This window comes from Lynx canadensis, chromosome A1, assembly GCF_007474595.2.
Source record: "Lynx canadensis isolate LIC74 chromosome A1, mLynCan4.pri.v2, whole genome shotgun sequence".
NCBI lineage: Eukaryota > Metazoa > Chordata > Mammalia > Carnivora > Felidae > Lynx > Lynx canadensis.
The window spans coordinates 749,251-773,619 of record NC_044303.2 but is presented as its reverse complement, the minus strand read 5'-3'; the positions used below and the strand labels follow the sequence as shown (position 1 = coordinate 773,619).

The 24,369-nt window shown below is 33.8% G+C and overlaps 1 protein-coding gene across 6 annotated transcripts in view; it reads left to right on the top strand.

Moving 5' to 3' along the window:
- PSPC1 (paraspeckle component 1) overlaps window positions 1-24,369 on the top strand; it is a 106,049-nt gene that overhangs the window by 64,476 nt on the left and 17,204 nt on the right. Inside the window, exons 7-9 of one of the 6 annotated variants that reach the window (XM_030307264.1) lie at window positions 3,377-3,434; window positions 7,007-7,176; window positions 9,207-10,079. The exons of 1 other annotated variant lie outside the window; for it this stretch is intronic. In XM_030307264.1, the coding sequence (XP_030163124.1) occupies window positions 3,377-3,434; window positions 7,007-7,176; window positions 9,207-9,392 (414 nt within the window). In that variant the 3' untranslated portion in view covers window positions 9,393-10,079. Of the gene's footprint in view, window positions 1-3,376; window positions 3,435-7,006; window positions 7,177-9,206; window positions 10,080-11,295; window positions 12,878-17,768; window positions 18,829-24,369 lie in introns of those variants that run through there. 4 more of the 6 variants (XM_030307292.1, XM_030307272.1, XM_030307280.1 and 1 more) reach the window with 4 other exon arrangements.

Genomic DNA, 24,369 nt, shown 5'->3' with positions numbered 1-24,369 from the left:
GCGGACTCAGTACTCACATCAACCACACTTTGAGAATCCACTGTTTTAATGGAATGCTGCTTTGATATGTGGTTCTGGAAATTAGTCATATTTTGCTTCCTTTTTTGGTCACCTGTGAATATAAGCATAGTTCAGTGACAGGCTCAGGAATACATACATACAATTAAAAAAAATAATGTCTTTTTAAAATTTTAATGTTTATTTTTGAGAGAGAGAGAGAGAGAGAGAGAGACTGAGTATGAGTGGGGGAGGGGCAGAGAGAGAGGGTGACACAGAATCCAAAGCAGGCTCCAGGCTCTGAGCTGTCAGCACAGAGCCGTATGTAGGGCTCGAACTCATGAACCACGAGATCATGACCTGAGCTAAACAGACGCTCAACCAACTGAGCCACCCAGGTGCCCCAGAAAGGCACAACTTCTTATGAACATAGAATAAATTAAGAACCTTCCCTTTTTTAGTCTTTGTTGGAATCCTTGAAAAAAAAAAATGAAGGTGCTTTGTGAAGGTGAAAACTTTATGAACTCTATTTTGGCAGAATTTCATAGGTCAGTTCAAACTTGAGTAAGTTATTTGACAGTGCTGTGCCTTAGTTTTATGATCTTTAAAATCAGATAACAGTAGACCTATCTTACAGGGTTGCTATGAAGAGTAATTGAATTAATTAAACCAAATTTTTATCATAGCTTTATTATCTTGTTACAGTGCAGTCTTTCAAAATTTGGTTTATATTATGCGCCAGTTCTGACTTCAAATATTAGAATTCATGGAAGTGAAGGTCTTGTGTATTGCTTTTTGGATGGGTACATAGTTACAGTGAATTTCAAGTGTTTCTCACTGATACTTGATAAATCAAGTTATAATGAGAAGTATTGTCTTAATTTTCATTGTTTAACCTACCCTTAAATATAATGTGACTTGCATTTTACTAGAAATAAGTAGCAGTGAATTTTTAGAAAATAACAGTAACCTTAAGACATGACCTTATAGGAAGCTGAAAAGTTCTTTTGCTCTTTCTAAAATAGCTAAAAAATAATCTGTCATCTAATTATACCATCTCATTTTCTTAGTCTTACATGTGAAGCTGTATAAAATAGTACTTGGTACTTTTCTTTAAGGAAATGTCAACAAATACTAAGTATGGAATATATGAATATATGTATGTTTAGTGGAAAATGCTATAATATATATATTGGTGTTTTAGCATAGTGATAGGCTACATTAGCATGGATTATCATAAGACATTCTGATTGTCTCATTTAAAGAAAGATATTATAGAACTGGAATCAGTTTCTAATAGAGCATCAGAAAGGGAATGTTATGGCCACTGTTGAATAATTGACTTAAAATCATAAATCTAGGGGCACCTGGGTAACTCAGTCAGTAGGGCATGTGACTCTTGATCTTGAGGTAATGAGTTTGAGCCCCACACTGGGTGTGGAGAATACTTAATTAATAAAAGCTTCTTTGAAAACCTATAGTCTCTCCAGAATTCTGCTAATGAAGGAAATGGAATAGAATAATTTAAGAACAATTTTTTAAAAGTACTTTGTGAATAGTAAAGCTAAAGGTTACTTTGGAAAGTGATAGGTAAAGCTGAAATTGTAAGGAGATAGTAAAAAAGTTGTCTCCCTCCTTGCCCCCACCAGTGAATCACAGGCACCAGTTAGCATGTCAGAATTTATAAGGGAGATTTGAAAATTGAAGTCTCAAACAGTAAGACTGTCATAATTACCATGTTAGTGGCTAGATGCTACATTTCTCATCTTTAATAGTTAAGGCAAATCCAAAAGTAAAAATACAAATTATTAATCCCTTATTCCCCAAAAATGTCATGATCAAAAAAAAAAAAAAATCCATGTATTTTACTGTGGTGCTGAAATGGACCAGCTTTTCAGTAACAAGAATCTGCTATAACTAATACCTGGAATAGTTTGGATATGCTGAAGCAGTCCACATTTTATCAGGTTTTAGTGATGAGGAAATGACAACTTGGTTTGATTTATTGATGATAGTATTATATGTGATCATAAAATAGTATTTTCCATATGACTTCATCAGAAATCCATTCTATAAAATAGTCTAGTTCTTTTCCTAGTCAGTAGTGTCCGTCACTAGCCAAAAGTTTTATGAGAAGAGACAAATTTGTTTTTTGTAAAGTTTAAAAAAAAAAACAGTGTAAAGAAAGATTTGGGATTTCCATTTTCTAAATAACTTGATAAAACATTTCTTTATGATGCTGTGTGATGTTTTCCTTGTAACAGTTTCATTCAAAGTTACGTCTTGAGACATATCTATTAGGTTACATCTGGGCAGTTGATTTGCTGCTTAATGGCATTTGTCTACCGTAAGCTTTTCTTTATTTCTAGCTTTTATAGGTGCTTTCACTGGTATTTTGTATTACTAAGTGGAATTTTAAGCACATTTTAATAAAATTGCTTTTAAAAGTAGAAAAAGGGTGCTTTTTAAAGATTTAGACATTGCTACAGTTGTCTTAGAATGTGTTTTATGATTGCTACATTTAACACTGATTTGATAATTGAAAAGATCATTAAATAATAGTGCAAATTTCCATCACAGTATGTTGAGTAATTTCACCTAGAGATTTCATTGAAGTTACTTCTATGTAACTACTGGTAGTAAATGAAGTTTTTTAGAAGCAGTTGAATTTTACTGAAATTTAAAACATTTTGTAATTTGCATGACCTTTGTATCACTATTAACCTTAGCATTTTGTTTCAGAATTTGGCAACTGTGTAATAACACTTTTATTTAGATTTCCAAATAAAGGAAGCAGTGCTATGTTGAATTTTTAATAATTGTGTGCTGGGAGACTTTCATGGCCTGTATAGGTCATATCTTGGGTAAAACGATGCTTGGATATTTGAATAAAAACTCAAGTGTGTATTACAGTATTTCTAAAATGAAAATTGTCTATAACTTTATTTTAAGCTTAGTGCCCACAGCTGTTTGTGTTGGATGTTTGAAAACATTTGCATATAAAAGGATTAACGGTCATTTCTGTTTTAAGACTTCAGTGAAATAGTGGGTCCTGGTGGTTATTAATGCTAGATTTTTCTTTTTTGGAATCTAGCCATTGATCTATTGAACTAAGAACATTAAAAACATCTGTGGTAGATTTTATGTAATCTGACAGTATAATCTAGCAGTATAAACTGAATGCTCTAAGCACTGTGGCATATCGAACCTGGGAGACCGAAGTTCTTTTCAGGTTTATTAAGTAAGTGATGTTGGAAACTTTTAATTTTTTTTTAATGGAAAGTGATGTCCCAATTTATTCTTTTCTTTCTGATTTTAGATGGGAAATGTAAAGTCATAAGATCGATAGGTTGACTGTGACAACTATGCTTACTTACAGAGAGAACAGGAAATGAGAATGGGTGATATGGGTCCCCGTGGAGCAATAAACATGGGAGGTAGGGATCTGAAGCAAAAGTCTTCTGTAACTTGTAATTCTTTGGGGAACTGTACATGCTGTTTGTGGTATCTACATATCAGTAACAGTCTAAAATTTGGAACCAACATTTGTAACAGTGAAATCTCATATATTTAGTAAGTTGAAAAAAATAGAAGTACATTAAAAACAGTGTGCCTAAAAACACCATTTTCATTTTGTTAACTTGACGGCTAAGGGTATATTATATTTTAATAGATTTAATGAAAGAAACCTGTAACCAGGTTTTGATACAACCTGAAACTTGTTCAGTCATTGCATGGTGTAATGCAGCTGTGTTGTTGCATTTTTAAAAAATCAAACTTCATGCTTTCAAATTGGCTTTTTTACCTTAGAAATTGATAGTTCCTGACTTTGTAGTGTCTTTAAACTTTTTGAGAGTATTTTATAAATTTCTATTGGTAAGGTAACCTTTTGTGTAACTTTGGAGTTATTTTTTATTCATTTTACTGAATGTTTAACTTATTTTGCCGTAACCTAACGTATTGTGCACAGAAGTACATTGTTTGGAGGCATCTGTGACATGTCAAGGAAATGATATGTGTCTTACACATCTAGGCTAATGCATAATTTTAGAGTTGATGTAAAGGTTTAATGAAAGTGCCTACATTAACATCTCTACTAGTGAGGGATACTGTATCAAGTGAACAAGGTGAAGGGAAAATAAGTGTGGGATGTTTTTGTAGGTCTTTTTAAGTTTGAAATGTTATATACTTAAAAGTTAGATAAGCTTTTTATATATTCATTTCATATTGTCCCATAGAAGCTGTCATGAAATTTAAGTCTTTACATAACATAATGTGAAGGTTAATTACTGTAGCATTCTAATATGCATAATATATACACCCACTGAGAAAATCCTGATTGTACTTAGAATATGTGGTGTAGAGAGTAAAAAAACCTTAAAGCATCTAATATCTGGAATTAGCTTTTTCTGTGATCAACCTTTTCCCCCTACTTCTCATGCCTGTTTCTTTGCTGCTTGTAGTCAGATCATCTAAAATTGTTTATTGCTGTTTACTTGGTCACTTTTCTTACCTGCCAGTAAAAAGTTACTTAGCATTTCTGGTATACAAAGGAAGCATGAGACATGGCCCTTACTCATAAAGATCTTAATTGTGATGTTAGTTGCGATGGAAACATGAAATAATTAGTGAACAAAGAATACAGAAGTTCTTCAGGCTTCGTTCTAGTACATAAATTCTAGAGGCACAGTTGAATATATAGTAATGTACAAGAAGTTCAATTTTAAGTCTTTTTCAAAGTAAAACCATAGAAGGTGTGTAATACAATCCAGGTGCTTTTAAGAGTTGTAAGTGTGAGGTTATGGATTGTAGGTACCTTGAAATACCATTATAATTATTAGATTGCTGTGAACATCAGAAACAAATGAATTATTTCTGATGTGCAGAGGCCTTGAAAACATTCTGACTGCTTGATTAGCAACTTTATCAGAAGAATAATGAGAATATACTTTTAGATTCCTTATTAAGAATTTAAGAGAATTAAAAATTTTTAGGGCATTTTATTTTACCAGAGAACCATATTACAATTGATCACTTTCTCAACTCTCCTAAAATCTAGTCCATTTAATTTCTTCCTTTTTACATTTTATTCAATCTGAGACTTTATCCTAATGGTTTACTTATGAGTCATTATCATTCAGTTGAATGTCACTGTCAAATCAGTAAATTGTCATGTCCTATCAAGTTACGTTGATGGAATGTGGAAATAGACTTTCTGGTGTATCACCAGTTTATCTACCAAGGAAATCACAGATTATAAAACTGCTTTTCAGGGGACCAGATAATTCTAACATTTCTTAGATCTTTAAATTTAGTTTAATATAGCTGTGTGATAGAAAGCTTAATTACTAGAAATAATACTCTAATTATTGATAGTTGAAAATGTTATTTTTGATTTTTTTATTGTACCCATAGTTGTATAGCTGTATTTGAATCTTATAACAGTTAACATTTTATTAAAAAGAGAAGTAAACCTAACCCTTGATGTGTTCTTTTAGGGAAAGTTAAGATTCCTTACAGATAATGTCTCCATTCTTCCTCATTTCCATGTGAGAGATGTTGTGGAAATATTTTTTTAAATTAAATTTTATTTTATTAAAAATTTTTTTAAGGTTTATTCATTTTTCAGAGACAGAGAGTGGGGGAGGGGGGAGAGGGGCAGAGAGAGAGGGGGACACAGAATCCGAAGCAGGCTCCAGGCTCTGAGCTGTCAGCACAGAGCCCGACGTGGGGCTCAGACTCAGACTGTGAGATCATGACCTGAGCTGAAGTGGACGCTTAACTGACTGAGCCACCCAGGTGGCCCAAGATGTGGGATTCTCGTAAAAATTTTTATTTATTGCTCTGCTGAGGGAATAGAAATATTCTTGGATAGATAGTGTAGATTTATCATCAGGAACATTTTGGGATTAAGGAAATAATCTTCCCTATGCAGTGGCTGGGTTCCTGGGGATTGAGTTGAGAGTCCGTATCATATATTGCCAGGGACTGGTAGGGAGTAAGAATTTTTTCTCACAGCTGCTCCCTAGGCTCAGTCATCTGTAGAATTCAGCTGCATTAAGATACTGTGTAGAGTTGTGGGTTTGAATGAAAATGTCAACTCTGCTTACATTGTGTTTTTGAGAAATTGAATTCTGAGTGTCATAAAATTGACCTATCAAACAAAATACTAGAAGAAAACTCTTAAGTTAGAGTCAGTCTTTGTTACGAATTTTTGATGAAAAAACGTATGAGTACTTTAAAAATAACAAAATTCAAAGTAGATACCTAAAAATGTTGTATTTGAAACCATTATAAATATAGTGTTACAGCTCAGCCACTATTGCAATTAACATGAGGCCAGGTGGATATCTTTTTGATGAAAAAATTTGAAGTACATCTAGTTGTCCCCATTTCCGGAATTTCAGCATGTCAAAAAAATTCAAATAGCTGTTAATATTTATATTTGGTTACAGTTGCTTTTTAAAAATAAGCTTTGTCATGATGAGCCTTTTTTTTTTTTTTTTTGTTTAGATTGCCTATTTCTACATAAAGTTAAAAAAACAGTACCTCCTATAGTTTTGGGATATATTCAGTAACTTACATAAAAGTCAAGAGGTTAGTTTTAGTGAACTTTATATATTTATTCGTAGTTTCCAAAGTGCTAATCCTTTGCTGTTAATTTAAACTGGTAGAGTATAGTCACCATTGTAAGGGAGTAGTTGGTTAAAAAGCAGACTATAGCAAGTAACACTCATTTTTTAAAAAAATCTTTCAAGCTTTGACAGTCGCAGATATCCTGAAATAATTAATAGTTGTTTCACTTGTTTTGTGTACATTTGATTTGGGGATGAAAATTCTATAGTGTAGGTAATGCACTGTTACAGAGTAGATAATTGAGCATCCATTCTCGAAGAAGGAAAATGATTTTGGTAATAGTCTTGCTATATAGTTTGCTTAAGTATTGTTAAATTTTTAATGTTTACTAAACTAAGATAGGACAGCTCTAAGTATAGATTGTTTTGCGTAGATGCATTTAGCCCAGCACCTGCTGGTAACCAAGGTCCTCCTCCAATGATGGGTATGAATATGAACAACAGAGGAACTATACCTGGCCCACCAATGGGTCCTGGTCCTGCCATGGGACCAGAAGGAGCTGCAAATATGGGAACTCCAATGATGCCAGATAATGGAGCAGTGGTAATGTATCATAAACATTATTTTGATTATATTCAGTAATATATACTTTTCTGCCCCAAAGGTAACTTCACACTTAACATAATTTGGCATCATTTATTTTGGCGGTAAAAATCAATATCCACTGAAGAAAAAGTAATTTTGTGCAGTTATATGTTGACTTATGTGAAAGGCAATTTTTAAGTATCACAAGAATTAGGATTACCAATCATGGTATGCTTTTGTACTTAAGTATATGGCCAATACACATTTTAATTATAGTTATTTTTATATTGCTTTTAGTTTGTATCCACTTCTTACCAGTATTCAATGTAAAGGTCAAGATTTTAAGATTGTGTTCTTTTTCCTGTGTGTAGACTCCTTACCTTTGGTGGGGAATAAAACTCCAGTATGTGTGAAAACACAGTTTTCTGTAAATATTTTTTAATAACAAGATTGCTTATGATTAATTTCAGAGAATTTAACTGTAAAATAAGGTACTTTAAGGTTGTAAAATATATTTTAAATTACATTTTGCAATCTTACAGGATTACTAATTATATTTGTTATAAAATTTAAAGTATACAGTTTTATGTGTGGGTTTGAGAGTGTGAAGATATCTTTGTGTGGGTTAAGTAATTATAAAAGCAAAATTTTTCAATAATAGTTCTTATTTTGAGTGTCAGTAGCAAGACTAATAACTTCTCATTTCCTTTAAAGTCTGTCACTATTTAAATGAGGTTTTCTATTGGCAAAACATTGTTTCATTTGGTTTTTGTTAATGGTTGTTCTAAATAGCATTTAAAGGAAAATTGGTAATGATTGTATACTTTGAAAGGCAGTTTTATTTTGGAACTACCACAACATGTGTTAAGGCGCCATTGCTGCTAAGAAAGAAAAAGCACTGCCAGTTAAATTCAGAAATGCCATTGACTGTAAATCCATACTGATTTCAGAGATATTAAAAGTGAATGTGTGTCTTAGGATTGATGGATACAGTGTTTGATCATTTTTAAATTTATTTACTTTAGATGCAAATCTTTAAACATTTTGGAAAAATTGGACATGGTAACAGTTTTTTATTTTAGTGAGTGTATAGAGAGATAGAAAAGCAGTGCCATAATATCTACTATGATCAGATGGCGCATAATTAGTATATTTGTTTCCTTCTCTGGAGGCTTTATTTTACAGTAAAATGTCTGAAAGCTAGTAAAAACTTTGCTTCGGTTAAGTTTTTGTGTGGCTTATAATCATCAGTAGTAACTTAAAGTAGTATTAACTGGCCCGTTTTTCCACCCTTCCCTCTGAAATTGTAACTGTTACTTAAATATCACCCTTGATTTTTTTCACAGTGACATTTTACTACTGCATGTAGGGAGTTCTGTTCAATCTTTGAGATTAACATATGTGGTTATTCTTGTAAAGTTTTCCAAAGCAAAGAATTGAGATATTTAATTGTGCTGTTAGTAGTACATGTTAATAAATTGTCAGTTTTTAAGAAAACCATATTTTCCCATTGATAGTCTTTCCAGAAAAACACATCAAAAGTTTTAATATTGAAATAATAATTCTGTGTGTGATTGTACTAGTACTTTCTATGTTCAAAGCACTGCTGTTGAAATTTTTAGGATGTTTATACCTTTTCAGTGTGATGCTGCTCCCCAGTTTTATTTCTTTGATTTTCAAAAAGTATTTTTTTTGCACAGCACAGTTGTATGCAGTATAAACTTATTTTTTTATTAAAAAGATCAGTATTGTAATACTGATTAGGTTTAAAATGGCATTCCCTTCTTAAAATCAATTCTTTTTTCATGAAATGGGGGCATAGCATTAGCAATATGTAACTCTTCAGATGCTTTATTTAATTTTTTTTTTTTTTTTTGACGTAGTAACTAATTAAATTGCTCCTTTCTTCCTTCTATGTGTGATCCTGATTCTGCTGGACTTTCTGCTGAACTTCATGACACCACCACTTGGGATTTTGCCAATTTTTCTTGTCACTTAATATTTGGCGTGTTCCAAATGGACTTCATGTTTATCATGTGGTATTATAGCATAATGATAGATTTCCGCAAGGACCGCCATCTCAGATGGGATCACCTATGGGGAGTAGAACAGGTTCTGAAACCCCTCAAGCACCAATGAGTGGTGTAGGTCCTGTTAGTGGTGGTCCTGGTGGTTTCGGTAGAGGAAGCCAAGGGGGCAACTTTGAAGGCCCTAATAAGCGTCGTAGATATTAAACGTTCTTTCATTCCTGGCTACTTAGAGAAAAAAAACCTCCGTGGTATGCCTTTATACTTTTACCTGTTACCTGGAAGAAATGGTTTTACTGTTAATGTATGTAGACTTTAAAGTTTTTCTTTTGTAAAACTTGAGGTTTTTGTATTTTTCTTTATTCATACATAAGCTTTGTAGATTAGAATGGTGATGATGATGCTCATCATTGTGAATGTTAAAATGTGTTTGTGACTTTAGCTAAATATAAATATGCCATAGAACTGTGACGTCTATGTAGTTACTTAATCTCAATAAAGAAATCATTTTGGATAATTTACAAATGTTATTAGTATTCTCTCATAGTTTTACTAAACTTTGCTGTAACAGTAGTACTTTGGTTGCTTTAATTAATTCCAGCCATTTAAAAATGAAACTGATTTTCTGCTTTTTAGGTTGTGCAAGTAGCACTGAAGATAGAAGCTTAGTGAAAGCTAATGTCAATAAGGGGTAGATAGAATAGTATATGGGGAGGGGTGGGGATGGGAGTTTACATTTGTATAAACCATTGATGTTCTTTCTGTGAAATCAGAGTTGCTGTCTACATTTCATATAGATTCTAAATATTCAAATATTCTGAGAAGGAATATTAAGGATATCTTTGTCCTGTGCTGATTTTTTCAAATAAATCTTTTGAATCTTGGAAAAAAAAACACTGTTTGGAGGCAAATCTCTTTTGCTTATAAAATAATGTCTATTTTTAATCTAATCTGCTATTATTTGGTGTCAGTATCTAGATCTTACCCTTTAAATTTCCTTACACTCATGTTAGGTTGGATGTTCCATGAAGATTTGGTGTGATTTAGAAGAAATTAGGCATTTCTTGAGAATGTTGTTTTATAGAAGTACTAAAGGTGGATTAACTCTGCAGTGTTGTAAATATCTTCCCATAGTTGGGTAAGTCTCTCCAGTAAAACGTGTCTGACAGGCTAGTTGTGTTTGTTTCCAAGGGAAACAGTTCAAGTGGTGATTGGGGGGAAAAAAAAACAACGAAAAGGAAAACAGGAAATTGAGAATGTGGCTAAATAAGGTCATTGGAATCGGATTAGATCCCTGAAGTTTGATTTTCAGTACTAGGGAAAAACTGATTTAATCACATTATAATTGTTATTCTAAAACAAAGTCCTTGCTATATTTAAAATATTGTATGTTAGCCACGTCTAGTTTAAAATTACATTTACGGAATTTTATATTCACCTTAAACTACAAATCGAATGCATCAGCCATTGATCATAACGTAGTTATTTCTCATATAACATTTCAGTGTGTTACTGTATCATACTTTTAGCATTTTCATGAAGAATAATGTGCTATTTTGAAATGAATAGTATGTAAATATTCATTTTTGCATGGTATATGTTTATGCTGGAAGGCATACTTTGGAAAGAAATAAATTTGGTTAATTTAAAATCTTGCACAGAAGCAGTTAGGTATAAAGCAAAACTGAGATGCATTCCTTTGTAACAGTGAAAATTTTCTTGTGTACTATTTCACGTTCTATTTTTTAGACACAGCAGTATGGATGGAATTTTCTAAAATTGTGGTATTCATAGGCTTTTGTTTTTGGCAAATCTTTAAAAACATTTGGAGATTATAAAATAATAGTCAAAGACTGTTCTCATCACATTTTCCATGTACATGAGTTGGCAGGGAGTGGGATTATTTTATTAAGTACAGTGTAGGGAGTTTTAACATTAACTATAATTTTTAAATGATATCTATAGCACCTAAATACACTTTTCCGGTCACCTGTATTTTTATTCATACAGTTCTTAGGTAATTTCTAGCACTGTATTTTGCTTCAAAGCTTAATTAAGAGTGGAAAAAGCTTGATCCTTTGATGTTAATACCAAGCTGTTTTTGGCCAAGGTTGTGAAATTCTGTAACATTGATTCAAGAACATTTGAAAGCCAGTGCCCAAGGAGATGTCCTAATCTTCTGAACATTCTAGTGTCCGGCTCAACTCTGGCTCCAAGAATTGAGTTCTACACAGCTTTTTCCTTGCATCAAGAAAATCTTTGTTCCAGTGCTTACCAAGTTTACCCTGGGAACAGTCAGCTTCTGAGTGACAGTCAAGTGGAGCATCTGGGAACTTCTAGTTATTCAGTTTTTAGTGTTTTTGTATAAACAACTTTGTGGCTGGTTCAGTCAATATTTTTTTCTGGTCAATTAGCATACATACCAGGAAAGATATTTAAATGTCATTTTCTTAAAAGCAGTAGATATAAAAATAAATAATAGTATTAGCTTTTTAAAATAAGTGTGAATTTGTCATGTTACCATAATTCTGTCCATAAAAAGGTAATTTGAAACATCGTAGAATTATAATATCACAATATTGTGTTTCTTTTTGTGTCATGATTTGAAACAGTTTGAAGTCTGTAGGATTTAGATCTCATGGCAATTAATATGTAATTTGCACAAAATAAAGGAATACCCATTTTCCTAATTATTTTGTCAGAGTTTCCCCATTTTTGTTTTGAAAATAAACAAACTTGGACAGATCTAGTTTTTAAAGAACTTACGGTTCACCCATATTTCATAAAGCTCAATTTGTTATTCCTTGAATTTTTGAGTTTTTCTATTTAAAATGAGTACCGATCATTCAACGAAAGAGATTAAATATTTCTTTTTAACCCTACAGTATCAGTAATATTGGGGAAAAAGTAACCTGGTTTCACCAGAATTGACATTTAATAGAACTAGAAATATCAATAAGGACAGTAATGAAATGTTGGATCTTGTTTCTCAAATACTAATTGAAATTACACCTTTACATTTTATGCAAAAACATACTTTGAACATTTCAGTAACTTGGTGTTTATATTTGAAGTCTGTAGTAATTTGCTGAATATCAGCGTGAATGATTAATAGTCACTAAGTAATATTTGGAGATTTGGTTGATAATTACAACCTAGATTCTGAATGAGAAAAAGATACATGGTGTGATTGAAAGAAAATGCCTTGTGAGAGAATGTGATCAAATTTATGTTTAAGCTTTTTAAAAAAGGTTTGAAATTTATTGTCTAATGGAACTAGTCAGAAATCAAAGGAATACATTATTTTGCATAAGTAGAGGAAAATTTCTGGGGAATGTTATGGTATTTAAATGTTCTGTGTGTGCTGTTGTGTTATAATGTCTAATAATATGTTAAAATAAATTCCTGAAATATGAAAGGGTAGTAATGATGTAAAAACTCAGACTTAATACTTTCAAGAATAAGATGGTGAACACCCACATATCTAACTCCTAGATTAGACAGTTGTATTTTTCTGTGCTTGCTTCATAGATAGTTGTAGACATGAACTTATTTAGTGGGGAGAGGTGGGAACTACTTCAAAGTAAGTAACAAGTCCATCAAAGTTGTATAGACCCATGTGGGTTTATTTCATCCTAAAGAAAGCAGGATTAAATAAATTGAGAGTTTTATTTTGTTTATTTTAAAGTTTATTAATTTGAGAGAGACGCAGCAGGGGCAGAGAGAGAGGGAGAGAAAGAATCCCAAGTAGGCTTTGCGCCGTCAGTGCAGAGCCCAGCACAGGGCTCGAACTCACGAACCTTGAGATCATGACTTGAGCCAAAACCAAGAGCCAGTCGCTTAACTGATGGAGCCACCCAGGCACCCTGAGAGTAGTTTTGTATTTCACAAGAGCATTATATCCTTTCCTGCATCCTTCAGAACTAAGTTTCTAAAAATAGGAAACAATTTTAGTATGCTTACTTTACATAATTGTTTTTCACAGTTGTGTAAAATAAAGCATGCATAGCTTCCTGAGTGAATGTGGACAGGTAATTCATAGAATGTCGCTCTGGGGAAATCGTGAAGAATTTCATTTTTATAGTATGTAATCTTAAGTTTTTAAAAACACAGTATCTGATTAAGATCTGTATTTTGCATTGTATGTTGTATTAGGTTTTTTTTTTTTTTTTTTTTTTTTTTTTTTTTTTTAAAAGCACTTGTCTTCTATGTGTAGAAAAAACAGTTTGGAAGTTTCTTTTGTTTACTGGATTACTGAATAGCAGTATTGGTGATTGAAGTTTGAATCTTACATGACTGAATATTTAAAGGCCCAACCAGAACACTGTTATCTTGGGAATATTACTTGACTTCTTGCCTTTTTCTATAAAATCACATTTAGGTTATAAATATCTCCAAGGTTTCCTTTTGGTTGAAAATTACTCTTTGATTATTTTTTATTTACTTGGTGGAATCAGTGGTATGTACTTTGTTTTATGATGTATAGTTTTCCTTTTCAGTAAGAGGATTTTATTTTCTAGATGGAGAATTTTCTAGATTTTCTAGATGGAGAATACTGCATTTCTTAAAGTGAGCTAGCCAGAATTTATAGTGCACATTAAAAAAAGTTATCTTTCAAGGATATTGTTTTATGGCTTGAATCACTGTTACCAGGACCAACTCTTCCTTCCTTTGCAACAGATACTAGGTTTCGTTGACTATGTTTATATAAAAACCCTAAGGTAGAATTACTGTTTGCTTTCTGAATTAAAGAAGTTGATTTTAAAAGATGGTATTGTGCTTGTACATGTACATAAAATTTCACTTCTTATACAGTATAATTCAAATTTCATGTAAGGTACGTCCGTCTTAAAGTTAAGACTAGTTAGTAGGATTAGATACAATTAAGAAGTGTATTTAGTTTGAATACATGATTTTTGAATTTTCAACTTTTTTTTTTAAGTATAGTTAATAAGAAATGGTTTTTATTCATTAAAAATGAGGGCCCTGCATTGCATGAACAGTAACGTATAGACGTTAATTGAATAGTAATGTAATGGACCTTGTGTTTCTTAAATGCTCTGTGTAAGTGTGTTTTTGGTAATGTTCAAGACTTTGGAACTGATAGTGATATCTATAATTTGTTTCTGGTTCTGAAATCATCATTTCAGATATTTAACGTAGGATATGTATGTATATGAGGTACTGTCAAAGCTTAAAGGAGTAGCCACAGTAATCCGTTACGTTTTGTGTTACATCCCTGCCTGGATCTCTAAGACATACTCTTCCTTGTTCCATCTTCATTATGCAAAATGTCAACTTAGCAGACTTTGGTGAATGCAGATGAGAGTTTGTGTATGTTTTGGGGTTTAGGAAACTATATAAATACAATCCTATTTATCTTGCACAGGTTATTTATATTGTTTTATTGTACATTTTGCCAGAATAAGTTTTTCCTCAGGGTATTTTCAGATTATTAGATAACATTAATCAGTATCAAATATGATGCATTGCTTAGATTTACAAATGTCTGGTGTTTTTATGTAATGAGAAAAAGTAAACAATTTAACACATAGTGATTCTCTTAATTTGTGATCTTTTTAGAAGTGTTGGAGGTAGTAGTAACTTACTCAGTGGTTATTGCTTAGTTTATAATGCAAATTCTTAGAATTGGTTAGAATATTTACATGTTCATGGACTTGGTTAGAATATTTTAAACATTAGGGGTCCACAGTTAGCAAAGTGAACATAAAAATCAGAGTGTCTACAAAGTGATACTTTCTCAGTCATAAGGAATTTATGGGGGAGCCATGTCATTCAGAATTGTACTATACCCATGTATTTATTTTACCAGTATGTATTGAAGGGTCCTGTTGTTTGCCGTACCTGTTCTCAAGGTTGAGAGATACAACTGTAGAAAAACAAAATCCCTGTTCTAAATTAAAGGACAAAAGTCATGAACATCCTCCAGATTAGTAGTTCTCACACTTAAGTGTGCATTAGAGTCATCTGGAGGGCTCATTAAAACAGCTTTTTGGGGCCCACCCCACAGTTTTCTCATTCAGCAGGTCTCAGGTAGGACTAAGTAATGTACATTTCTAACAAGTTCCCTGGTACTGATGTTGGGTTTGGGGACCCCACTTTGAGAGTCTCTGTTCTAAAGTATCACTCAAAAGAATCACTGTAACATTTTTGGTTGGTTGATTTTTGTTGGTGGTGGTGTAGGTCATTGTGCTGCTGTTTAGGATCCCTGGCCACTCATTGAGACCATCCAAATACTCCCAAACTTTTCTCTGCCAATTGACGAGTACCACACAAAAGCCATTAAATTTTTTTTTTTTTTAAACATTTATTCATCTTTGAGAGACAGAGACAGAGCATGAGTGGGGAAGGGGCAGAGAGAGGGAGACACAGAATCTGAAGCAGGCTCCAGGCTCTGAGCTGTCAGCACAGAGCCCGACGTGGGGCTTGAACTCATGAACTGCGGGATCATGACCTGAGCTGAAGTCAGACACTCAACCTACTGAGCCACCCAGGTGCCCCCCAAATCCATTTTTTAAAAGCAGGCACTGTCATGGCTATTGATTGCTAAATCCTAACAGGTGATATGTATTTATCCTTTTTTGAACTAGGATTTAATTTTTGTGTCACAAGCCTAGTTAGTTCAAGTGAAGAGGGAATGCAGAAAAGTATAGTTTGAAAATTTTGTAAAAGTTTTTTACTCAAGTGACTTTAAGCTACTTACACCAGTATGAGAAATGAAACAATGTAATAATCTGTTTTGTATCAGTGTATTTGAAGATGGGTATGCCTGACAGGTGAAAAGTTCTAGAACTGTCCGGGTCTTTGCTTACCATCTTGGTAAATATGAATAGAATTACACCATTTTGATGGATTAAAATGATGGTTTGACCTTTCTCTTGTGTGAACTGGTTTTTTGCTTTTGTAGATTAAAGATAAAGATGTCATAAATGTATTTTCTAAGACCATGAGTATATTTATTAAATGTAATTCCCTCTTGCTTTGCAGCTTCAATTTTCATTAGTCGTTTTAGAACATAATGCTGAACAAGGAGTTCAATAAATGGAAATTGTTAAGTAGTTTTATGGTAAAAAGTTACAGCCTGGATTGTGAGACCTTACAAAGACTTACGCTACGTATATGTATGATTCAAAGTCTATTCAGAATTATGCAGTACGTTAAAACAAATCGGTCCATAATGAGAGCATATATAGTTGTTATTGTTGACTATAGTTTCTTCAAAAAGTTTTTTGAATATATTAGTGCAAAGAAACAATCACCTGGTTTGTAGCCTTGTAAAAGTCTCAGCAGGTAGTTTCTAAAACATTGTGGTGTATGTCTGCTAAGAATATCTGTGTATAGAAAACAAGGATAGCGACTTGTTTCTAGTTGTAATTCAGATGTCACCTGGGTGCCTGTCTGTTCTTCCCAAATACTGCTCTAGCATAATGTCCTCTCAGTTTTACCAGGAAATCCACATTGACCAAGCAATGTGACTCTGAGAGGTTACATTATCTGTCATCAAGGAAGACAACTTAGCTACCCTTTCAACTTTGCACCAACCCACATCTCCCTCACTTTTTTATTAAAAAGTCAGATTTCTTGCTCTGTGGAAACCCAGGACTTAAGAGACTACAAGGTTTCTTCTCCAAGGTGGCTTATTTAATCTGTTTTCCAAATGAGGAATTTTCATGCAGTCTAATGAGTGAAACTTTGTTTCATTGTTTACTTCTAAAAAAACTTATGTGAATAGATTTCTTATACATTTGGTTTTTCTGTTATTTATTACTCATTTTCTCCAGTCAGAAAATGATTTTTTTAACTTCTGTGGCAGTACTTGGACACTACAGCGAATTCTGTTTCTACAGAAGTCAACGCTTAACTTTATTTTTAGGTACACAAATGCAGAAAAATAGCGTAAAATTTGAAAAAGGAAACTGTTAATCTATGCATTACTCAAGTTTTCTGATTCAGATTATAGTTTCCCTATATAGTAGTGTCCCCTTATCTAAGGAGGGATTATTCCAAGACCCCCAGTGAAAGCCTGAGAGCACAGATATTACCAAACCCTATATAAATAATAAGGTTTTTCCTATTTACATACGTATCTGTGACAAAGTTTAATTTATACATTAGGAACAGTAAGAGATTAACAGTAATGACTAATGAAAACTACAATTATAATAATATACTGTAATTAAAGTTATGTGAATGTGGCCTCCCAGAATATTGTAGTCATGTCTGTGGTGATGTGAGATGATAAAATGCCTATGTGATGAGACAAAATGAGGCGAATGTTGTAGGCATTGTGATGCAGCATTAAACTACTAGTGACCTTCTGACCATATACTCGGGAGTGTCATCTACTTCCAGGTTGTGGGTAACAAACTGTGGAGAGCAAAACCACAGATAAGGAGAACTCCTATAACTCTGCACACATGACCTCGTATTTAAGAGCCCCTATTATCCTAGTAGGCAGGTATAAGAACTTTAGTTTTGTGCTTGATCTGTTGCTGCAGCTGTTCAGAATTACACATGATTAATTAGGAAGATTGGAAAGACCTAATTTTTTTCTTTCTTTAGGTACGGTTCGCCTTTATCTGGAGCCATTAAATCTTTAAAATGTTAGAAGAGATCACAAGTTTTTGGAAAATAACAAGCTCCAAATTTTGGGGGTAGGAAGTATAATATAGAAAGCACAAGTATTCGGATTCTTAATGTCTACCTTTCTATATAATACGCTTATATTTTAGGAAGAGTAAATTTAGTTTATGTCCCAATATTTGTGCTACAGATGATAGAGCTGAGGTAAACTAAGGTGTAGTTAGGTTCGTATTATGATCTTTTAGATCTGTAAATGGATGAGCTCTTCCTTTTGTTGATTGAAATTACAGATCTCATAATTTGGATTGTGCAGTTACTTGAACAGTGTGGAAGACTACTTGTCACAAGCAATTTCTAGTCATTCTATCCAGTAGATTATATAAATATGTACATGTTAAAGAATATAGCAACATTTAAAACATTCTGTACTGGTTTTGTACAGTTGCTGTGTTGGCAGTTTCTTGCAGTCTTGGCACTGCAGATAACTGCACAGAGGAGAGCAGCCCTCGGCTCCCGTGGCACTGGTGTTCCAGACATGGGAGACCAAATAGAGTTGAAATAATTTGTGTAGTCATAAGGGTAGAGAAAGTGACAGCTCTTTTAGGTAAAAGGACTAGAAAATGTGTGTCTCAGGAGACAAAGGGACAACATTCTGTTTGATTTAGTCTGTGCTGATAAAAGACAACATTGTGATGGATGAAGTGGATGCCATAATTCTATTGGAGCTGTGCTATTTAGTGTGGTGGCCATATGTGGACTATTGAATCTTTAGAATGGGACTAGTAAGACTGTAAGATTTCTAATTTTATTGTAATTAAATTCAGTTTATCAATACAGTGTTTAGCATATATGGAACACCTTGGGTAAGCAAATCTATTTTTGCATCTTTAATGAAATCTAAATACACATAAATATTGGAGAAAATTTACCACTTAAACAGATGTGTAAAGTACAGAATTGCAACGACTTGGTATGAAGAAAATGTAAAGTATCAATAATTTTTAATATGGCCATATGTTGAAATATATTTTGGATATGTTAAGTTAAATAAAATACACTGTTTAGCTAATTTCATCTGTTGCTTTTTTCTCTTTAATGTGTTTCTTAGAAACTTAAAATTTCTTACAATGTGTGCATTATTTTTCTTCTGGACAGTTCTGGTCTAGAATAGTAACTGTCAAATTTTTCTTTTCCTTATATGGATATAATCCCAGAATCTCCCTACATGGTGTAATTATGCAGTTCACTTATTTTTTTTCTTTTTAAAATGAAAAATTTGAAGTTGAACTTCAGAGTTTATGTATTAGACATTAGGTGTTAGTGACGTTGATTAGGTGTTAATGAGATTGATTTCCTGTAGTCTAATTGCTTGGTGTTTATGCAGGAATGCAAGAAAGGAGTTTTGAGTACCAGTTTTCAAGAAATAAATTGTACACATTAAGTTTACATTTACTCCTTTCACTTTTGTTACTTTTCTTTTGGACTTACCTATTGGCTACTGTTTCCATAAAATTTTCAGCCCTAAAAAATTTTTATTGTCATACAAGATTTCTCTTTAAATCTTTGTGTGAGGTTTTTGTGTTATTTGTTTACTTCATTCTGTCCAGGATGTCAGTCAGCTGTAGCAGAGTAAGGACCTTATTATTTAGTGTTTTATCCTCATAGTATGTCCTTATTAAATGTTTGTTTAGTGAATGAATGACACCAGCTGGTGTTTACATGAGAATATAAAAATGAATAGAATAATGGTTCTTGCTCTCTTGGGATTTAGAGTTTAATGGTTATAGGTAAGCAAAGTGTAAGACCACTTGGTAGGAAGGAAGGGAATACGAAATGTTCTGATAATCTAGAAACAAGGTTGGGAAGACGGGGAGGAGTTCACTAAAATGGTAACTTTTGAGCAGGTCATAAAGGTGAGTAAGTACTTGCCAGTTTTGGGATTTTGGAGGGGAAGGAGAGGGCGGGGAGGGTTGTGGGATGATGGAATGGTGTGGTTGGAAGGGCTAATAAGTAAACAGATCCTGGGCAGTTACAAGGAGTTGTCTAGGGGAGGGAGGTAAGTATAGAGAAGGGAAGAAGTAAAGATTAGATAAAACTGATTGACTCAAGTTAAGGAGTTTGGATCTTTGCCTTTTGGGTGACTGGGTGTCAGAACAGTTACTTTCTGTACAAAATTACTGGATCAGAAACAAAGCAGAGACCACATAGATAATTGGTTTACTCCCACAGTCCCCACCCCTCACATGATATTTGAAGGGATCTTTAATGTTAGTGATGATTGTTGAGATTCCAGACAGGAGTAATTCAGAAGTAGAGTGAATTTAACAGACTGTGTTAGTGGGAGACGGGGAGACGAAGAGTGATCTAGGAGTTTCTAATTTGAATGATAAGGTGATGGTGGTGAAACCATTAACTGAAACACAGAAGGTAAGTGTGTTTAGGATTGGGCGTGGGGGAGGTGTAGCTGCTTGAGGGAGAGGTAGGTATTGGATTGTATGACATTTTGGTTTGAGTACCTTGGTGGATTGTTGGGATTTTAAAACTCTACAGTAAATGTATTCTCTCTCAAGGCACTATCATTTGTTCCTGAAGGTGACTACATTACCCTCTAACTTGTCCTGCTTCTACTTTTGCTCTTGTAATTTATTTTCCACATAGTATCTAGAACATTTTTTTAAAATGTGAGTTAGATAATGGTCGTCTCCTTTTTCAAATGCAATAGCTTTCCATTTGAATTAAAACCCAGCTATATTGTAGGCCATTGGGTTTGTTTGTTTTTTAAGATTTTTTTTTTTGAGCAATCTCTGCACCCAACATGAGGCTCAAACCCACAACCCCAAGATAACAGTCACACATTTTGCCAACTGAGCCAGCCAGGCGCCCTGAGGCCACAGGGCTCTAAGATCTGTTTTCAGTCTTCCACCCTTTGTGTACTAAATACTAAAGCTGATCCTCTGTCTCCCCAGATATTTTTAAGAGCCTTTCCTCAATAGAATTTACATTCCTGTCACTTTGTCAGTATATGCTATTTACTTATTTGCTTGTTGTGCCTACATTTTCATCTTATCAGGGTTCCCAGCTAGCATAACATTTGACACTCAGTATATCTTGAACCAGTCTGAGGCAAAATCCAGAAGAAAGACTGGGAGTAGTGTGGAGTTTTCAGTACTAGTTAAAGTGTGTGCATGAGAATCCCAGATTGCTTATTCATTCCCTAAATAGTTACTGGGCATTTGTGTCTCAGCCTGGACTTACAATAGTGAAAAAATAGAACGGGCCCTCGCCTTCTTGGAGCTTGAAGTTAGTGGGTGGCAAGAGAAATCATCAGAAGAAATGATAAATTCTTAGACAATTCCATCATTGTATTGAGGGTCAGAGCAAGAAGAGCCACTAGAGAATGGGAGTGAATTGCCCAGTTTTTAATAGAATTTAGGAAAATATGTACATATTTCCTAAATAAAAATGTCTAAATAAAAATATATCTAAAAAGAAAGTACTAAGAGCCAAGTGAGGGAGGGAGACAGGAAATGTGAAGAGAGTAATTTGAAATGGATGGATGGAAATGACATCTTACTCTGAAGCTGGTGAGTGGATGAGGCAAACTTGCAAGAAGGCAAATTTTAAATTTTTTAAAAATTGAAACAAGGGTTAAAATTTTTTCAATTAAAAAATGCCACAGTTTTGTATATCGGGTACACCAAATACATGGTGTTTTGTGGGTGGTGAAATCCTAAGCATTAAGGAGACCAGAGGAACTGGAAGTGAATATAAAAGTCTTCCTGAAATGTCCAAATATTGATATTTCTCTCCAGAAAAAGAACATTTTCTTCCTAATTGAATGTAAAATGAAGGCGACTGGTTTTAAGAATTTACATATTTGTCTTGCATCTTTTCTTACATTTAGTATATGTTGAGAAGATTAGAAGCAGCAAAAGGGGGACAGGTTGGCTGTGAAGAGCAACTCGTCAGGACATAGAAGGGGCTCCTATTAAAGTGCAGCAACTTGAACTTACTGTTGTTGTGATTTTCCACATACCCTTCGTATATGTAATCATCAGATACACTTCTACAGACACTGAAGGTCTTATTGTGGTATTTTCTAGTAATTGACTTTTAAATGACAGTGGTTAAGATTTCCAGGAGAAATCTTTCAGAAAAAACTTGGATGTTATGAGAGGAACATCTAGGACTCTTGGGGGCTTTGATACATAACCTGGGTATTGCATCAAAAGAGCATGAAAAGCTTTTGTACGAGTATTGGGAGGGAAAAGGCATGTGATACACAGTTTGAAGAAACTTTCTCACTTGGTCTTTTATTAATAGTTCCTGTTTAAGAATGGTAATGTTTCCAGTTCTCTAAAGGGTTTCTTATAGGCTACCAGTTCCCTTCTACCTCATCCTGTTTTATGTGCTTGCTTCCTTTATCATGTTCTTGGAGTTTAACACCCCATTACTGTTCAATTGGATGGATTGTATGGATTTTTAAAATTATTTATAAAAGAGGCATTGCTTGCTTTTCTGAGTCGCCTTTACAACGATTTGAACTATTTCTAAGGAGATAAATTAACATTTTTCTTAGTTACATAGTAGACATTACTGAGTTCCTGCATTTGGGTTTTTATCTTTCATATATTTTATAGTAAATGCAAATTAGTATAAGTTAGGAAGAATGGGAATGCCACTGAGTCTGGGAACCTGAAGAAAATAATTTCCTGTTTTGCCATTTCTTTTTGACCTTAGAACTGATGAAAAGTTGGGAAATAAATGTCTAAGTGCTATATTTAGGAATGATTTAAAAATTTTCCAGTTTGCATTATGGTACGACTTTAAATCAATATGTTACAGTGGTACATATTATCTAACATCTACAAGGAGGACAGATAAGTTGAGTCAACTTGAGGTAGCCAGAGTTGTAATGTGGTTTTTTTTCTATATAGCTAATATGTTCTATGTGAAATAGAAGTATATTTTAATATTTACTTGAGCCATACTTAAGTTTTCTATCCTTATACTCAATAGTGTGAAAAGAGAATGGGTTTTTAAGACCATTAGTTAGCTGTTTGAACTAATTTGTATAACTTTTTCAGACATTTTTTCCTCAGCATTCAGTATCTTTACCGTTTCATTAATTTCCCATGTCCATCATCCTGCCTTTATTTAGCTCTCCTCCTCATCCCAGACTTCCTCTACAGTCCTGCTTTTTTCTGCTCCAAACTGAGCTATTGCTGTTGCGAACAGCTGTAGCAGAACTGTACCCGTTAGAACTTCAGTGGATTGTATGTGCTCTTGGCTGGATCACCATTAAACGAACACTTGAGAATTTGGCAGTAACTATTCTTTCTCTGTTTGTTCCTTGCTAGTTATTTTCTTTTAGATAGCGCTTGCACATGCACACACAATAGCATAGGTGCTAGTACTACCATGAGTTTTTTAGAATTTTATCACATCGTTAAAAATAACTTAGGTATTAAAATGCTAATTTAAGGTACATGTGTTGTTGCTGTCATACTTGGATATACGCTAACATGTATTTCGTCAGTAAAATGAATGATTTTAAGTGGATAGGACCCATGGATGCATTGTAAAGGATTACTGTCATTGTTATATTTGGAAAGAGCCTAGGTTAGTATACAGAAGTCACAGATCATGGATGAATGATTCTGCAGTAGGTAGCCCCATTTGTTAAGTATTTGCTACATTTTAGACTAAGAACCTTAATGTGGGGGACCTTTGTTTAAGACTGGGTAGGTGCAGGTGCTCCTCTTGTTGACCAGTTCCAAACTCTAGTAGTGGCAGAGGTTGGAATACAGCACGAGAATTACAATACACTGAAGAAAAGTCCTAACGGAAAACAAAACGATGGTAAACATCAGTAGGGGGTAGCATCTTTGAGACTTATATTATATTTGCATGATGTTGGTGGCAGGCCAAAGAAAAAACAAAAATTCAAGAAAGTACACATGAATATAAAATCAGTCTTGGTCTCTTGTTATGAGTAAAGAATGCATTTTGTTGTGATTGACCTAGAGCATCACATGCAGTAGGTTATCTTGTATCTCATTACCCATTTAAAAAAAAATAGCTTGCTGTGTGTTCAGATCCGTGGTGGTACTGGGTATATTTGGGTGACTTCACCTACTACACTTGAGACCTGGTGTCCAAAATGAAGTGTTACAGAGAGTTTGGAGAAGAGAAATGAGTAGAAGATAAAAACTAACTGGGAAAGATTTGCATAGGATGAGAGAATGTTGTTGCTTAGGAGTGTGAGATTTAAAGGACCGTTCACAACAAAAGGGGGAGAATTCTTAATGTGTGTGTCCAAGGATTTGAGGAGGTAAAAGCTCCTGAGTATCATCTTCAAGATGAGTTACATCATGTCTTTGGGAGCAGGTGCTATCAGAGAAGGCCCATTATGAACAAAGACTGGGAGCTGATAACTGTGCGTGAAGCTGGTAGTCCAAAATGAGAGCAGAAAACTAATCAGATATTGGGAGTTTTTTGGTCAGAGAATGATGGTGGTACGATTAATACTGTCCAAAAAGTTAACTACATTGTAGGAAGGGTGTATTTGTAGTAACTT